The following is a 15,864-nucleotide window of genomic DNA, read 5'->3' as shown; positions in this document are numbered from 1 at the left end:
CAAACTTCCTCATACAATTTTTTGTATTCACATATCTTCTCCCTCCTCACCAAGTTCTTGGGCTCAAAGACCTTCAGGATGATTGACTGCTTGATTGGTTTGCAGGATCTTAGTTCCCAAATCCTCAACAATGAAAGCAGAGTCCTAACCATTAGGCCACCAGGGAATTCCCCAAGGCCATCAGATTTAGAGTGAGGTCCAGCTCACTCTAAGAGTGAATACCCACTTCCAGTACTCCTGCTTAATAACCTTTGTGGTCTCCCACATCTTGTTGAGGAGCCCTCAATCAACCTAGGTGGTTCTCTCAGCCTCCAGGGCTCTTGACTGTCTTTGTGCTGATCATACCACGTGGTTCTTATCTGTGGTACACCAGGTGCCTATACTCAGTCCCTGGAAAGCTCCTCCTAGCCTATCAGGAGGTCAGCTTTGCTGAGGTGAACCTCTTTTGTGAACCATCTTCACATGCATGAAGATTCACCATGACTTCATGAGGAAGACACTTGACATAGACCAAGGGCACCACTTCCTGATCTAACCCACTATTTCTCGTGTCAACTCCAAAGAGATTGGCAAATCACCCAGTAGAAAGGGATCATATGGTAGAATCACATGGTAGAATGGGAAATTCTAGGACCTGCGTTAAGACATAGTAATGCCTTTTGGCCTGTGCAATATTCCCACTATGGTAGTCATTGAGCAAAGGGTTTTTTTAAAAGATAAAATATGTTCCCCAAGGACAAATTCTGGCGTGTAAAAAAAAAAAAAAAAAGCTGATAATCGAGATGATCAGATGTCTTTAACAGTAAACAAAATCTAGGCATTGCCAGCTCTCCAGACTTCCGATGATACTCCTGACAGGAGCTGCCTCACCAGGAGTAGAGCTGGCCCTGAATCTGCCCCATGAAGGAGAGACACGGCTGAATTGCCCAGTAAGAGTGTCAGTAGTGGGTCAAGACCTATCGCAAGGTGGGTCTGCTGGGGCACTTTCTACTCTTTGCTGTGTTGGGGATGAAAATAATTGGCTGAGAAGGAAAGATGGATTTAAGGGACTGGAGGGATGTTGTAATAAAGGAGTTTAAATACTGAATTCCCAAGTCTGGGACATGGGTGAAAAGACGGGGCTAGATTAAGGCTATGCAAAGTTTAAAATCGCAGTCAGGTAGTTCAGAGCTGGCAGGCAAGGCGGAGCTAAGGAAGCCGAGCTGAAGATGAGGTCAGGATAAAGACCCAGGTTTGGGAGCCCTTGTCCTGAAGGAAACAGTTCTCAGAGACAACTTTAGAGGTCCCGGCAGTGAAGGCGAATCGTCCAGAGCCTAGGCAGTTCATCACAGGCCTCGAGGTAAGCACGGAGGGTTTCTTTGCTTCCTCGGTGCCCCTGTCCCAGAGATGGGTGAAAACAGGAGTGGGGCAGGTGGTTAGAATAGTCTCTTCTGGCTTTGGCGGGAGGGGCTGGTCTAGGCGCACGCAACCTCCAGTGTCCGTTGCTGCTGCTGCTGCTAAGTCGCTTCAGTCATGTCCGACTCTCTGCTACCCCATAGACCGCAGCCCATCAGGCTCCCCCGTCCCTGGGATTCTCCAGGCAAGAACACTGGAGTGGGTTGCCATTTCCTTCTCCAGTTCATGAAAGTGAAAAGTGAAGTCGCTCAGTCGTGTCCGGGAGTGGGTTGCCATTGCCTTCTCCGCCAGTGTCCGTTAGACCCCAGCAATTCCGATAAGGTGGCCAAGCCCTTCTCCTCCCTTCTAGCCGTCGGGGGCCCCAGGCTGCTCATCCAGAAAAGGGCGTCATGCTACTGGGGGTCTGAGCAAGGCTTCTGGATGCCCAGAGAGGCGTTCCTGCCCAAAGGTGCCCAGGCTGCCACTTTTGCCGCAGTCGCCGCCGCAGCCCCGGCCACCGCAACACAAACCACAGGACGCCTTCCTGGGACCACAGGTCGGAAATCGGATTATCCCCTTCCGCCGGTAGTCGGAAGTGCCTGCGACTCGAAGCAGAAGGACTTCCGGTGGGTCTGCGGGGTACCTGGGGATCACCATGGCGGCCTCCTTGGCCGGGAAGAAGATCGTGTTTGTCACGGGGAACGCCAAAAAGCTGGAGGAGGTGACGGAAGGGTGGCGGAGGCCGACTAGGAGGCGGTGAAAGGGTAGCGTGTGGCAAGGCTGGCTGGGGAGAAGGCGGAAGAGGCTTCCAGGCGGAGCGAAGCAAGCGGGTGGAGCAGCGGACGCGGAACGAAGAGTCGGACGGGGAGGGATGGGTGGGATCTGTAAGGGGGTAGTGCCGCGCGGAGTGGGACCCGAACGTTTGCGGAGTGGGAGCGACCCGGGGTTGTGCTCAATAAAATAAGGCCCTTGACAAATCCGGGCACAGGACTTGTGAGCTGAGGGGCTTCGGGAGCTAAGTGGTGAAGTCCTTAGCACTTGTCCCAAAGGTTACCTCTTAAGCTGGTTCCCAGACCAGGACTCCGACACCCCTCTGGAGTTGATCCAAATACCGCTACTGGCCTGGGGTTGTCAGGAACCGGACAGGGCGTGGAGCAAGGCATCCAAGCCGAGCCGTCCACGCCCCACTACAGTCCAGAAATGTGGTCCTCAGTCTCCCAGCCTCTTTCTGCCATCTTTGAAATGGGGATAATGCAAGAAGTTTGTTTGAAATGGGGATAATGCAAGAGAGGTGTGAGGGAGGCAGTGGATCAACGTTCTTGTCTACCGGGGCTTTGTGGCTAGCTGTAAGGATTCTGGGGGTCGATGGAACCTCTTTGGCGGCAAATAGTAAAGAGACACAGATAGCTTATGTAAACCACCAGGTGACTGTCATGGGAATCCAATAGTGTGCTGTTCCACAGGACTTAAGGAGTCTTTCTCAGGAGTCCCTCGAGAGGGGTTTATTTGTCCTTCTAGTTCTCTCTGGATGCTCATCGCTTTTCATTTTGAGGTCTTTCTGCATTTCGCCTCCTGATGGAGGAGGCAGTGAGGCTTCTGCCAGACATCAGCTCTGATTGGCCTTGCTTGGATCAAAGGTTTGTCCCTGCCCCTTCAGCCATGGCCAGGGAGATGGGTCATGTGTGGGGAATCAGGATGACATCCACTTGATATCTGAGGCAGACCAGTGGGGTGCAGTCATTAGGGGACCCTTCATTTATCTTCAGCACAAGGACTGATGGCACGTCTCTGCCATTTCAGAGTGGCCTTCTCAGAAGTCAGAGCCCTGGGCTGAGAAAAGGTTTGGGATCCTGAGGCCAGACCAGTCAGACAGGCAGTGCCACCCTGAACAGAGCCCCATGCAAGATGGTGGCTGCCAGCTCCCAAGCCCATCTCTACTTATGGTTGAGAATGTGTCTGCCTCCCACATTTAAAGAGGCAGGAGGGAATTCCCTGAGGGTCCAGTGGCTAGGATTCAAGCTTTCACTGCTGGGGTTCTGGTTAGATCCCCAGTGGGGTGGCTGAGATCCCACAAGCCACATGGCATGGCCAAAAAAAAAAAAAAAAAGAACAGGCTGGAGTGGCCAGAGGAGGCTCACTAGAGAAGATGTACTTGAAGTTGGCCTAAAGTAAGGGAGTTTTAACTTGTTATTCCATTGGCAGAATGATGATGCCTATGGAAGCTTTCTCAGGAAAATATTTTTCAGTTCAGTTCAGTCGCTCAGTCATGTCCGACTCTGTGACCCCATGAACTGCTATATGCCAGGCCTCCCTGTCCATCACCAACTCCCAGAGTCCACCCAAACCCTTGTCCATCGAGTCGATGATGCCATTCAACCATCTTATCCTCTGTCGTCCCCTTCTCCTGCCTCCAATCCCTCCCAGAATCAGGGTCTTTTCAAATGAGTCAGCTCTCTGCATCAGGTGCCCAAAGTATTTGAATTTTCAGCTTTAACATCAGTCCCTCCAATGAACACCCAGGACTGATCTCCTTTAGGATGGACTGGTTAGATCTCCTTGCAGTCCAAGGGACTCTCAAGAGTCTTCTCCAACATGACAGTTCAAAAGCATCAATTCTTCAGCACTCAGGCTTCTTTATAGTCCAACTCTCACATCCACACATGACTACTGGAAAAACCATAGCCTTGACTAGATGGAACTTTGTTGGCAAAGAAATGTCTCTGCTTTTTAATATGCTGTCTAGGTTGGTCATAACTTTCCTTCTAAGGAGTAAGTGTCTTTTAATTTCATGGCTGCAATCAACATCTGCAGTGATTTTAGAGCCCAGAAAAATAAAGTCAGCCACTGTTTCCACTGTTTCCTCATCCATTTGCCATAAAGTGATGGGACCGGATGCCATGATCTTAGTTTTCTGAATGTTGTTTTAAGCCAGCTTTTTCACTCTTCTCTTTCACCTTCATCAAGAGCCTCTTTAGTTCCTCTTCACTTTCTGCCATATGGTGGTGTCATCTGCATATTTGAGGTTATTGATATTTCTCCCGGCAATCTTGATTCCAGCTTCTGCTTCCTCCAGCCCAGCGTTTCTCATGATGTACTCTGCATATAAGTTAAATAAGCAGGGTGACAAGATACAGCCTTGATGTACTCCTTTTCGTATTTGGGACCAGTCTGTTGTTCCATGTCCTGTTATAACTGTTGCTTCATGACCTGCATATAGGTTTCTCAAGAGCCAGGTCAGGTGGTCTGGTATTCCCGTCTCTTTCAGAATTTTCCACAGTTTATTGTGATCCACACAGTCAAAGGCTTTGGCATAGTCAATAAAGCAGAAATAGATGTTTTTCTGGAACTCTCTTGCTTTTTGATGATCCAGCGGATGTTGGCAATTTGATCTCTGGTTCCACTCCCTTTGCTAAAACCAGCTTGAACATCTGGAAGTTCATGGTTCATGTATTGCTGAAGCCTGGCTTGGAGAATTTTGAGCATTACTTTACTAGTGTGTGAGATGAGTGCAATTGTGCAGTACTTTGAGCATTCTTTGGCATTGCCTTTCTTTGGGATTGGAATGAAAACTGACCTTTTCCAGTCCTGTGGCCACTGCTGAGTTTTCCAAATTTGCTGGCATATTGAGTGCAGCACTTTCACAGCATCATCTTTTAGGGTTTGAAATAGTGCAATTGGAATTCCATCACCTCCTCTAGCTTTGTTCGTAGTGATGCTTTCTAAGGCCCACCTGATTTCACATTCCAGGATATCCGGCTCTAGGCAAGTGTGAGTGATCACACCTTCATGATTATCTTGGTCGTGAAGATCTCTTTTGTACAGTTCTTCTGTGTATTCTTGCCACCTCTTCTTAATATCTTCTGCTTCTGTTAGTTCCATACCATTTTTGTCCTTTATTGAGCCCATCTTTGCATGAAATGTTCCCTTGGTATCTCTAATTTTCTTGAAAAGATCTCTAGTCTTTCCTATTCTATTGTTTTTCTCTATTTCTTTGCATTGATTGCTGAGGAAGGCTTTCATATCTCTCCTTGCTATTCTTTGGAACTCTGCATTCAAATGGGTATATCGTTCCTTTTCTCCTTTGCTTTTTGCTTTCCTTCTTTTTATAGCTATCTGTAAGGCCTCCTCAGACAGCCATTTTGCTTTTTTGCATTTCTTTTTCTTGGGGATGGTCTTGATCCCTGTCTCCTGTACAATGTCACGAACCTCATTCCATAGTTCATCAGGCACTCTGTCTATCAGATCTAGGCCCTTAAATCTATTTCTCACTTCCACTGTATAATCATAAGGGATTTGATTTAGGTCATACCTGAATGGTCTAGTGGTTTTCCCTACTTTCTTCAATTTAAGTCTGAATTTGGCAATAAGGAGTTCATGATCTGAGCCACACTCCACTCCCAGTCTTGTTTTTGCTGACTGTATAGAGCTTCTCCATTTTTGGCTGCAAAGGATATAATCAGTCTGATTTTGGTGTTGACCATCTGGTGATGTCCATGTGTAGAATCTTCTCGTGTTGTTGGAAGAGGGGGTTTGCTATGACCAGTGCATTTTCTTGGCAAAACTCTTATTAGTCTTTGCCCTGCTTCATTCCGTATTCCAAGGCCAAATTTGCCTGTTACTCCAGGTGTTTCTTGACTTCCTACTTTTGCATTCCAGTCCCCTATAATGAAAAGGACATCTTTTTTGGGTGTTAGTTCTAAAAGGTCTTATAGGTCTTCATAGAACCGTTCAGCTTCTTCAGTGTTACTGGTTGGGGCATAGACTTGGATTACCGTGATATTGAATGGTTTGCCTTGGAAACGAACAGATACATGGGATTACCAAGGAAATCGGGGGAATCCCTGGTGGCTCAGCGGTAAAGAATCCACCTGCAATCCAGTAGATGTGGGTTCAATCCCTGGGTTGGAAAGATCCCCTAGAGAAAAGGGGATTTTCTGGGAAATCCCACGGACAGAGGAGTCTGGCGGGCTGCAGTCCGTGGTGTTGCAAATAGACAGACGTGACTTAGTGACAATATCACCACCACAAAGGAAATCATTTCTATTGATTTACAATTCTCAAAATATAAATATCTGTGATCTAGTTACATATTTTTTGTTCATGCATTAAAGAATTCAGTCTATTGTTTTGTGTTATTATCATAATTTAAAAATAGTGAAGGCTGTAAATGGTATTTTGAGATTATCTGCTAGAACTATAAAGAGATATGACAACATCTTTGATTTTAATAGATTTAAATGTCACAGGAACTGCTGATGCTGTTTGTTTTCTATACTCAAAATTGAAAGAGATGCTAAATTTCAGCTCAGGGTTAATGAAAATAGAGAGGTATTTTTTTTCCTATCCAAGTTCTGGGTAGATCCTCCTGAATTCCGGGTAACCCCTGATAGAAAATTCCTGGCCTAAACAGTAGGTTCTGGGACCATTGAGAAGGGAAGAGGGTGTTCTAGATGGTGGTTAGCATGAACAGAGACCTGAAGTAGGAGGGAGGGATCAGAAAATGAGAAGATGAGGGAGTTGACCTGCTGGGGTGGGACCCTGAGGGCTACAGTTGAGCCTCGTGGACCTGACTTTGAACTTTAGAGAACTGACAGGAGAGTTACCTGATGAGAATGGTGGGTGACAGCTTGTGCAGTAATGGGGAATCATTAAATGCTGATAAATGTTCTTTCATTTTGGAACAGGTCATTCAGATTCTAGGAGATAAATTTCCGTGTACTTTGGTGGCGCAGAAAATTGACCGTATGTCTCCGTTTAGTTTTATTCTTAAAAGATGATTCAATTTCTCTAACTCCCCATGACCTGATTATGTGTCTGTTTCCCTCACAAGTGCCAGAGTACCAAGGAGAGCCTGATGAGATTTCCATTCGGAAGTGTCAGGAGGCAGCTCGCCAGGTGCTTGCTCCGTTCGCGTCTTGTCCTTGCTCCTCTTATTCTGATGGCTCCTGGGTGCCCTGAGAACTCAGAGGGGAGGTGGGGCCTGCTGGTGGGCCCGGGTCTCAGGGCTGTATGTCCTTGTGCTGCAGGTGCAGGGCCCTGTACTGGTGGAGGACACCTGTCTGTGCTTCAACGCCCTTGGAGGCCTCCCTGGCCCCTACATGTGAGTGATATCCCACCCCTTTGATTGGTTACTTGATACTGCAGGTCATTCACTGTCTTGGTGTCAACACCAGTATGTCAGATTGTTGAGGAAGGATTAGAGATAGGGGAGAGGCATGCCTTTCTTTTGTTAAGTGTGAGAATGTATGTAAGTTGAGATGGGCAAGGGCAACTCACCCATTGGAGAGGTAATTCTTGGGCAGGTCAGTTTCAGGAAAGAGGAAATAAGGAAGTTGAGATCTGCAAATGGATTTCCTTAAATCTCTCCAGTGTCCTGGACCCCCTCAGGCTTCCCAGGTGGTGCTAGTGGTAAAGAACCTCCCTGCCAATGCAGGAGACTCAAGAGATGTGGGTTTGATCCCTGGGTCAGGAAGATCCCCTGGAGAAGGAAATGCCTACCCACTCCAGGATTCTTGCCTGGAAAATTCATGGATAGAGGAGACTGGTGGGTGACAGTCCATGAGGTCCCAAAGAGTCAGACATGACTGAGTGAGGGCACACACACACAGGATACAAATACCCCGGTCTGTTGGGTCTTGGTTATGTATACAGTTGATCTGTGAACAACTTGGGATTAACCTACGTATAACTTAAGAGTTTGCCTTCCATATCCGTGGATTCAGCCATGTGTTAGTGTAGTATTGACTGTTGAACGGTATCCACATTATGAGTGAACTTCGGCAGTTCAAGGGTTAACTGTATCTTCAACTTTGGGACTGCTAATTTGTCTGCCAATGCAGTAGCACCCCTACACATGTTCCGTATTCTTACCAGCACTGTTTCATGACTTTTTAGTATTTTAGTGGGTGAGTAGGAAATGTTATCACATGCAATTTTAATTTGTATTTCCCTAATTAGCAGTGAAGTTGAGGCCTTCATTGGCTTATCGATTCTTCTGTGCCTTGCCTGTTTGTCTCCATCTCCTTTTTCCTGTTGGATTATTTCCCTTCATTTTGAGTTGAGACATTTTTTATCTTTTCTCCTTGACTTTCTCAGAGCTTTAATCCCTGGGGGATGCAGCCTGGAAAGAAGGTGGTAGGAACATCCATCCATTTGTGGTGTCTGTCTCACCTTTATTTCTCTTGCAGAAAGTGGTTTCTGGAGAAGTTAAAGCCTGAAGGTATTATCCCTGTTTGTCTCTTTGTTTTGATGTGTTTGGAATTAAGAAGTCTGTGGGTTCTGGGGGAGGAGCTCCAGCTAGTAATCAGGAGTCTCAGGTTCTGTCCCCTTCAAGGCCTCTCTTCACTTCAGTTTCCCCATCTATAATCAACGCTCACACTTTCCCTGTAAACCTAGCTCCAGGGAGCACTGAGATGTGGAGGAGTAGATGGGGGTGGCGGTTGTGGTGAAAGCTTTGAGATTGAGTGGCAAAGGGAGATTCTGGCCCTGAGAGGATTGGTCCCACCACTTGCTGTCGTTGTCAGCAGGAGATGGAAAGGGGGGGACACCTTGCTTCTCCTTCTGGTCCCAGCCCCCTGCCCTGGAATCCACAGTGGTAGAACCCTTATTCTACATCCCCATCACCCAGCTTCCTGGGTTATCAGCACAGGGCCTATTTGGTAAAGTGTATAACTCCCCTCCCCTAGCTGGGCCCCTTGGGTGGGGAGTTGGGCCTGAGGCTTGGCGGCAGAGTGTGCTGAGCCCTCACTGCACCTTCCCTCAGGTCTCCACCAGCTCCTGGAGGGGTTCCAAGACAAGTCTGCCTATGCACTCTGCACGTTCGCATTCAGCACTGGGGACCCGAATGAGCCCGTACGCCTCTTCAGGGGCCGGACAATGGTATGTACCCATGCTCGTTCCCCTGCGTGCCACCAGAGGGCGCTCTGACCACCCCCAGTGATGCTATCTGGTGGGATGGTCACACTCCTAGGTACCACAGCTGTCAGTCCTGAAACTTATTGCCTCCCTGAGTCTGATATTTGGAAACATACATGGCTCACAGCTTTTGGAGCCTGGTATACCCAGAGCTGTGCACTGTATGCTCTCCTGAGAAGATGTGGGAACTAAAGATAACAACTCCTAGGGCTACATCTGCAGTTCAAACTTCTCCAAGCTTGAATCTCCTTATCACACTGCTGTGCGACAGCTTCCCTTGAACATCTCACAGCCTTTCCAAGTTTTTATCTTCATATAGAATCTTCCTCTCCCCCCACCTCATTCCTTTCAGAGGTGCCCTTCAGTGTCTCCAGGCTTACCAATCAGACCATAGGTTCAGCTGCTTCTCTCAGTCCAAACCACCCTCTGTGCTGGGCTTCCCGCCCCGCCCCCGCCTCAGCCTATTCATTCCCTCCCTATGGCAGGGTTTACCTTCAGACACATCACTTCTCTGCTTTGTCCTCTCTGCTCAGGATAAAATCCAGTCTCACTGTAGCCCATATAGCCCTACACCAGTGGCTCCATCTAAGTTGTGTCTGATGCTTTTGCGACCCCGTAGACTGTAGCCCGTCAGGCTCTGTCCATGGGTTTCCTAGACAAGAATACTGGAGTGTGTTGCCATTTCCTCTTCCAGGGAATCTTCCCGACCCAGGGTTCAAACCCACATCTCCTGCATTGGCTTTACCACTAAGCCATCAGGGAAGCCTCTCTGATGAGATGTTCAGTTCTTATGGTAAAAAACAGGTTTCAGAAATTACCGTCTTCACCATTTTTAAGTGTATAGTAGTGTACACTATTGTGCAACAGATCTCTAGGAATTTCTCATCTTGCAAAATTGAAACTATGCCCATTGAATAACAGTCCACCTTCCTCTCTTCTGGGCTTCCCTGGTGGCTCAGACGGTAAAGAATCTGCCTGCAATGCAGGAGACCTGGCTTCAGTCCCTGGGTTGGGAAGATCCCTTGGAGAAGGGAACGGCAACCCACTCCAGTGTCTTGCTTGGAGAATCCCATGGACAGAGGAGCCTGGCAGACTACAGTCCATGTGGTCGCAAAGAGTTGGACATGACTGAGTGACTTTAACTTCATTTCACTGAACTTCACTTCCTCTCTTGTCCCCAGCACCTGGTAAGTGCTATTCCACCTTCTGTTTCTGAGTTCGGCCGCCTCAGGCACATCATATAAGTGGGGTCCTGCAGTGTCTGTGTTTGTGTGGCTGTCTTATTTCACTTAGCATAAAGTCTTCATTTCATCCATGTTGTAGCATGTGACAGGATCTCCTTTTTTAAGGCTGAATAACATTCCATTGTATGTATGTACCACTTTTATCTATTTACAGGCATATCTTGTTTTATTGAGCTTTGAAGATACTGTATTTACAAATTGAAAGTTTGTGGCAACCCTGCACTATCAGATGATGGCTAGCATTTTTTAGCAATAAAGTGTTTTTAAATTAAGATATTTATGTTTTTTGTTTTCCCTTCATGGATCACAGCCTTGTGGTGAAGGGGCTTGTGTAACCTAATGAATCTATGAGTCTGGGGCCGCCCAAGACAGACAGGTCATAGTGAAGAGTTCTGACCAATCGTGGTCCACTGGAGGAGGAAATGGCAATCCGCTTCAGTATTCTTGCTGTGAGAACCCTGTGAACAGTATGAAAAGGCAAAAAGATATTACACCAGAAGATGAGCCCCCCTCAGGTCAGAAAGTATCCAATGTGCTACTGGGATGAGAAAGTTAGATAACATCTCAGGCTCAATGGACATGAATTTGAGCAAATTCTGGGAGAATAGTGGAGGGCAGAGGAGACTGGTGTGCTGCAGTCCACAGGGTCGCAAAGAGTCAGACATGGCTTAGTGCCTGAACAACAACAACAAGCATTGTTTTTAAGACATAATGCTATTGCATACTTTTATATGCAGTAGGAAACCAAAACATTCATGCCACTTGGTTTATTGTGACAATTGCTTTATTACAGTGGTCTGGCACTGAACCCACGATATCTCTGAGGTTTGCCTGTATTTGTTGATGAACACTTGAATGGCTTCCACATTTTGGCTCATAATGCTGCTGTGAACATGGGCGTGCAAATATCTCTTCAGCATCCCATTTTCAGCTCTTTTGGATATATATCCACAGATAGGATTACTAGATTGTGTTGCCTGGTGACATTTTTAAAAGTTGATTATAGTGTCTGCTATTCTCACAGAAACATTCAGAAATCAAAAGTCTGACCAGCCACAGGCTCAGCTCCCTGCACTGTGACCGAGTAGCTGCTGTGCCGCTGGCTGGGCCTGACCACCACCGCCACCATGCCCTGCAGTCTCCCCGGCTTTGGCTTCGTTGTTTTTGTGCTTTGTTGTTTGCCGCCCTTACTTTAAATGAGGCAGCCTTGTTTCTACTTGTCCTTTTCTCAGCCATGCTCTCTAACCCCCAACCACATAGTCCTTTCAGCAGGTTGTGTGCTAGGCCCTTCTCCATCTCAGAACCTTGGCACAGCTCTGTCCTCCACCTAGAATGTTCCTGCCCCAGCCCTGTATGTGGTCAGAGTGTCCCATCTTCACCCAGGCCTTCCCTGAGCTCGCCGACCTGTGATTCTTGAGCCCAGCTCCCAGTTTGTGCCCTCTAATGATTCGGTGATCATTGATTTGTGTACTGGTGCAGTGCTCGTTTTGCTGAAGAGATCCATTCTGTGAAGGCAAGGCTAAGGCTTTCTTGGATCCCAGTGCTAAAAACACTACCTGCCTCGATAAGGTGTTCAAAAAACATTTGTCGCGTGGATGAAGTTCAGAGTGATTCAGTAACTGGCCTCGGTCACACAGCTCCCCATTAGCAAAAGCAGAATTTGCCTTTGGTCTAAAGGACTTAGAATTTATGTGGCTAATTCGCATCCTCTACTACTTCCCTTGTATTTTTTATGTTTTTTTTTTTTAATTCCCAAGGTAACCTGATATCTCATGATACTGGTTCTCTTTGTAAAATTTCCCTTTTGGAATTTGCCTATTACAGCCAGTATTTATTGAGCTATTTTTGAGTTGAACATTGTGCTATTTTGTTATTTGTTAGAGCCGTCTTTGTATTTTGATAAGTGTAGTAATAGTAGGAGATACGGGGTTTGTCGGCAAAGTTTAGGACCCTCAAACTTCCACTTAGGGGAAAATGTTTTCTGTTAGGTTTTCAAAATTGACTCTTCTTCAGTGAGGTCACAGTATGTCAAACCTCTAGAGAGGGAGGCTGGTCCCTGGGGTATCGGTGGCCTGATCAAGCATGTGGTTCCTCCCTGTCTGTGGAGAGCGAGCTCTCCTGCTCTGCATTTTATGTGTGTTCAGCAAACATTTGCTGGCACCATGGACCCCTTGAAATAATATGAGTAACTAGGGTTTAACTGAATTCATTAACTAAACTCAGACTAGCTACTGCCCTCCTCATAGTGCATCTCCTCCACGTCCAGTGACATAGTTCCGCCCCCTTTTCTTTGGCAGGGCCGGATTGTGGTGCCCCGTGGCTGCCGGGACTTTGGCTGGGACCCCTGCTTTCAGCCTGATGGATACGAGCAGACGTAAGGAGCCCTAGTTATTCCCAGGGGTGTGGGGGTCGGATGGCGTGGTCTGGGTCGGGTCAGCGCCCCACCCAGGTGCAGGCATGCGGATGCGGGTGGGGGCAGGCTCTGCGGTGCCTTTCCAGTTGAAGGCAGCTCTGCTGGGGGTGGATGCAAGGAATCTGAGTGACGCAGTCCACAGCTGGGAGGCAGCTGGGTGTAGCTGGAAGTCCTGGGCTCTCGGGTTCATCTCAGCACAGAGCAGCTGTGCAGCTTCCCCTCTCTGACTTGGGCTTGTCAGCTTCGTGATGGATGGATGATTATCTGACCCTCATCTAGTTTGGAAAAATGTTAACAGCTGGGCACCGCATTAACGCGTGTGCCACCCCCCACACACACACACACACAGTGCCAGGTGTTCTCCGTATCTCATGCTGCTGCTGCTGCTAAGTCGCTTCAGTCGTGTCGGACTCTGTGCGACCCCATAGACGGCAGCCCCCTGTCCCTGGATTCTCCAGGCAAGAACACTGGAGTGGGTTGCCATTTCCTTCTCCAATGCATGAAAGTGAAAAGTGAAAGTGAAGTTGCTCATTCGTGTCCGACTCCTAGCAACCCCATGGACTGCAGCCTTCCAGGCTCCTCCATCCATGGGATTTTCCAGGCAAGAGTACTGGAGTGGGGTGCCACTGCCTTCTCCAAGTATTTCATGCTAACCCCCACTTATTTACATGGGATATGTTGGCCATTATTGGGAATCGGGTTTGTCACGCTGGAGGGAGCCTTCAGGTGTGTGGCCTGAGGCCTTACAACAGCCGGGACAGGGCTGAGGACAACATGAAACATCGCTTCAATGACACAAATGTTCTGTAGCTGCACTGTGTGATCCAGTAGCTCTTAGCCACATGTGGCTGTAGAGCATTTGAAATGTGGTTAGAGCAACTGAGGAACAGAATTTATTTTATTCAATTGTAATTGGTTTGAATTTAAATGGCCACATACTGATGGCCACTGTATTGGGTGGCATAGATATGAAAGTAACAATTGGAGTATGGGATTCTCAGCTTAGTGGAATCCTGACATAGACAGCAGGTTATTTGCTCGCTGTTCAAGGCCCACTGCCCCGCCTGTCTGCCCACCCCACAGTGCACTGGAGGACATTGCTGTGTTTGCTCTGTTAGGCCCCACTGCTTCCTGTCAACAGATGACAAAGCTGCTCAAACATGCAGCTCATCCCCCTGTTCCCAGCTTCCTTTTAATGACTCTTGGACACTAGAATAAATTTAGTATCCTTCCACACAGTTAATATGGATTTCTACGTACAGAGGAATTTAAGACTCTTTGATTTTTAAAAAATTAACTCTGGCTGCCAGGAGCTGGTGGCCCTGCTACCTTTTACTAGGGACTCTTTGAGCTTTGGGCTGCAGGATGCGGTGAGGTGCACATACCCTCCCCGTATCTGGGCTCCCTCTTCTCTGAGCTGTTACTGTCGCCCTGTAGGTATGCAGAGATGCCCAAGGCTGAGAAGAACACCATTTCCCATCGCTTCCGGGCCCTGCTTGCGTTGCAAGAATATTTTAGCAGCCTGACTCCTGGGGTCGGTGATGACCACCCTAGCTGGGGATCCGGAGAGGGGTAGCCTGAAACCACTTCTATCAGGCAGGCACCTGTCCAAGTATTTCCTTCAGTATTACCACTTTCTGGCGGTGTTACCAGCTGTTGGGAGCAACTGGCTCTGTTTGGAGAGACTTTGGCCAAAGGACAACACCATCCTCTTGCCCTTGTGGATTCAGAGGTCTACGGCCTCCAGGCCTGGAATCCTGAAAGGACCTCGGGTGAAGTTAACCCTTCATAGGGTTAACAGTTTGGGGAAGAACCACACAAACAGCCTTAGATGTTTTTTAAATACAGCAAATAAAAATTCCAGAAGGTACTTGCTTCCATAATAAATTGCGTATAGCTGCTTTGAAACCTCCCCAGGCAGGCGTCTGCCTCCTGAGTCCCTTTAGGCAGAAGCAGGAAACCTCTCAGGATCGGGAAAGAGGGCTGAGGGGTGGGATGGCCAGATGCGGGCAGAGCTGTGCTGAGGCTGTTCGTGTACCATTGCTAGCTGGAATATTCTGTCTTCCCCTTTGGTCTTTCAAGTCTCAGATCACACGTTGAACTTTTCCATGCGAAATCCACTCCGCCACTCAGCTGGCCTCTATTGTGTTTGCCAACTGGGCTGTGGGGCAGGCAGTGTAGGGTGGTGAGTGCTTTTTCTTTATGCTGGTGTACATTAAAGCAGCTACAATGCTGGTTTATGATTGTAACTCCAGGTTTATTTTTGTGGCAGGGATGGGGGATGGAGTACTTGATTCCAGTTGGGTTGATATGTTGTAGTTCAGCCTGGGGGGCCAGCTAGGGGCCTGACTCAGCTGCCCCAGACCCTTACTGTGCCCTGGTGAACCCATTCCCTGAGGGGATTTCAGAGGGCCGGAGTGGCTCCCTTGCTTTTCTGCAGGTGTTACCCTGGTAAAGAGGAGCTGCCCAACCCCAAGGACAGTCAGAGAAGCCTGTTGTGTGCAGCAGCTTGGGGATGGGGTCCTCAGTGCTGTGTGTCACTCCCAGGCTTAGGTTGCGTCCCCTCCCATCACTCTTCCTCAGTCCTGGCAGCTTGGCCTGGGGCCTGGATTTAACGTTTGCTTCCCTAGACTGTGTCAACAGGTATGGGGGAGGACAGGACCTCATCCCTTTGCTCCTCTGCTGCCTGTGAAGCCTAGCTGGGTGTTTCCTCCGGAAGTGCCAGTGGCCATGCCCAGCCTCCTCTGGGTTGTCTCCTTGGAGTAGGTGGTATGTGGCTGGGACTCAGATGGGGGGTGCCTGCCTTCTTCTTACCTGGTGATCCCGGACATGGCCCTACCTGCAGGGAACACCCAGGCTACTGGGGAGGGGCCCCATAGAAGGGTCACCTGCTGTGTTATGTGAGTGGGTGGCTACGTG

The 15,864-nt window shown here is 48.2% G+C and overlaps 1 protein-coding gene across 3 annotated transcripts; it reads left to right on the top strand.

Moving 5' to 3' along the window:
- Positions 1–447: 447 nt before the first annotated feature.
- ITPA (inosine triphosphatase) lies at positions 448–14,815 on the top strand. 3 transcript variants are annotated; one of them, XM_061436719.1, is made up of 10 exons: positions 1,970–2,095; positions 7,059–7,116; positions 7,205–7,269; positions 7,401–7,474; positions 8,562–8,593; positions 9,137–9,278; positions 9,643–9,652; positions 11,171–11,178; positions 12,830–12,906; positions 14,383–14,815. In XM_061436719.1, exons 1-10 carry the CDS (start codon positions 2,030–2,032, stop codon positions 14,469–14,471), a joined length of 621 nt encoding a protein of 206 aa, XP_061292703.1. In that variant the 5' UTR covers positions 1,970–2,029; the 3' UTR covers positions 14,472–14,815. The 3 variants fall into 3 exon arrangements, with proteins under 3 accessions (XP_061292701.1, XP_061292703.1, XP_061292702.1); XM_061436718.1 differs by lacking the exons at positions 9,643–9,652; positions 11,171–11,178 and having other exon boundaries at positions 1,974–2,095; positions 9,137–9,252; XM_061436717.1 differs by lacking the exons at positions 7,059–7,116; positions 7,205–7,269; positions 7,401–7,474; ... (3 more) ...; positions 12,830–12,906; positions 14,383–14,815 and adding an exon at positions 10,687–10,806 and having other exon boundaries at positions 448–2,095; positions 9,137–9,252.
- Positions 14,816–15,864: the final 1,049 nt, after the last annotated feature.

This window comes from Bos javanicus, chromosome 13 (genome assembly GCF_032452875.1).
Source record: "Bos javanicus breed banteng chromosome 13, ARS-OSU_banteng_1.0, whole genome shotgun sequence".
In the NCBI taxonomy this organism is placed as follows: domain Eukaryota; kingdom Metazoa; phylum Chordata; class Mammalia; order Artiodactyla; family Bovidae; genus Bos; species Bos javanicus.
This window is presented reverse-complemented; position numbering and strand designations above follow the sequence as displayed.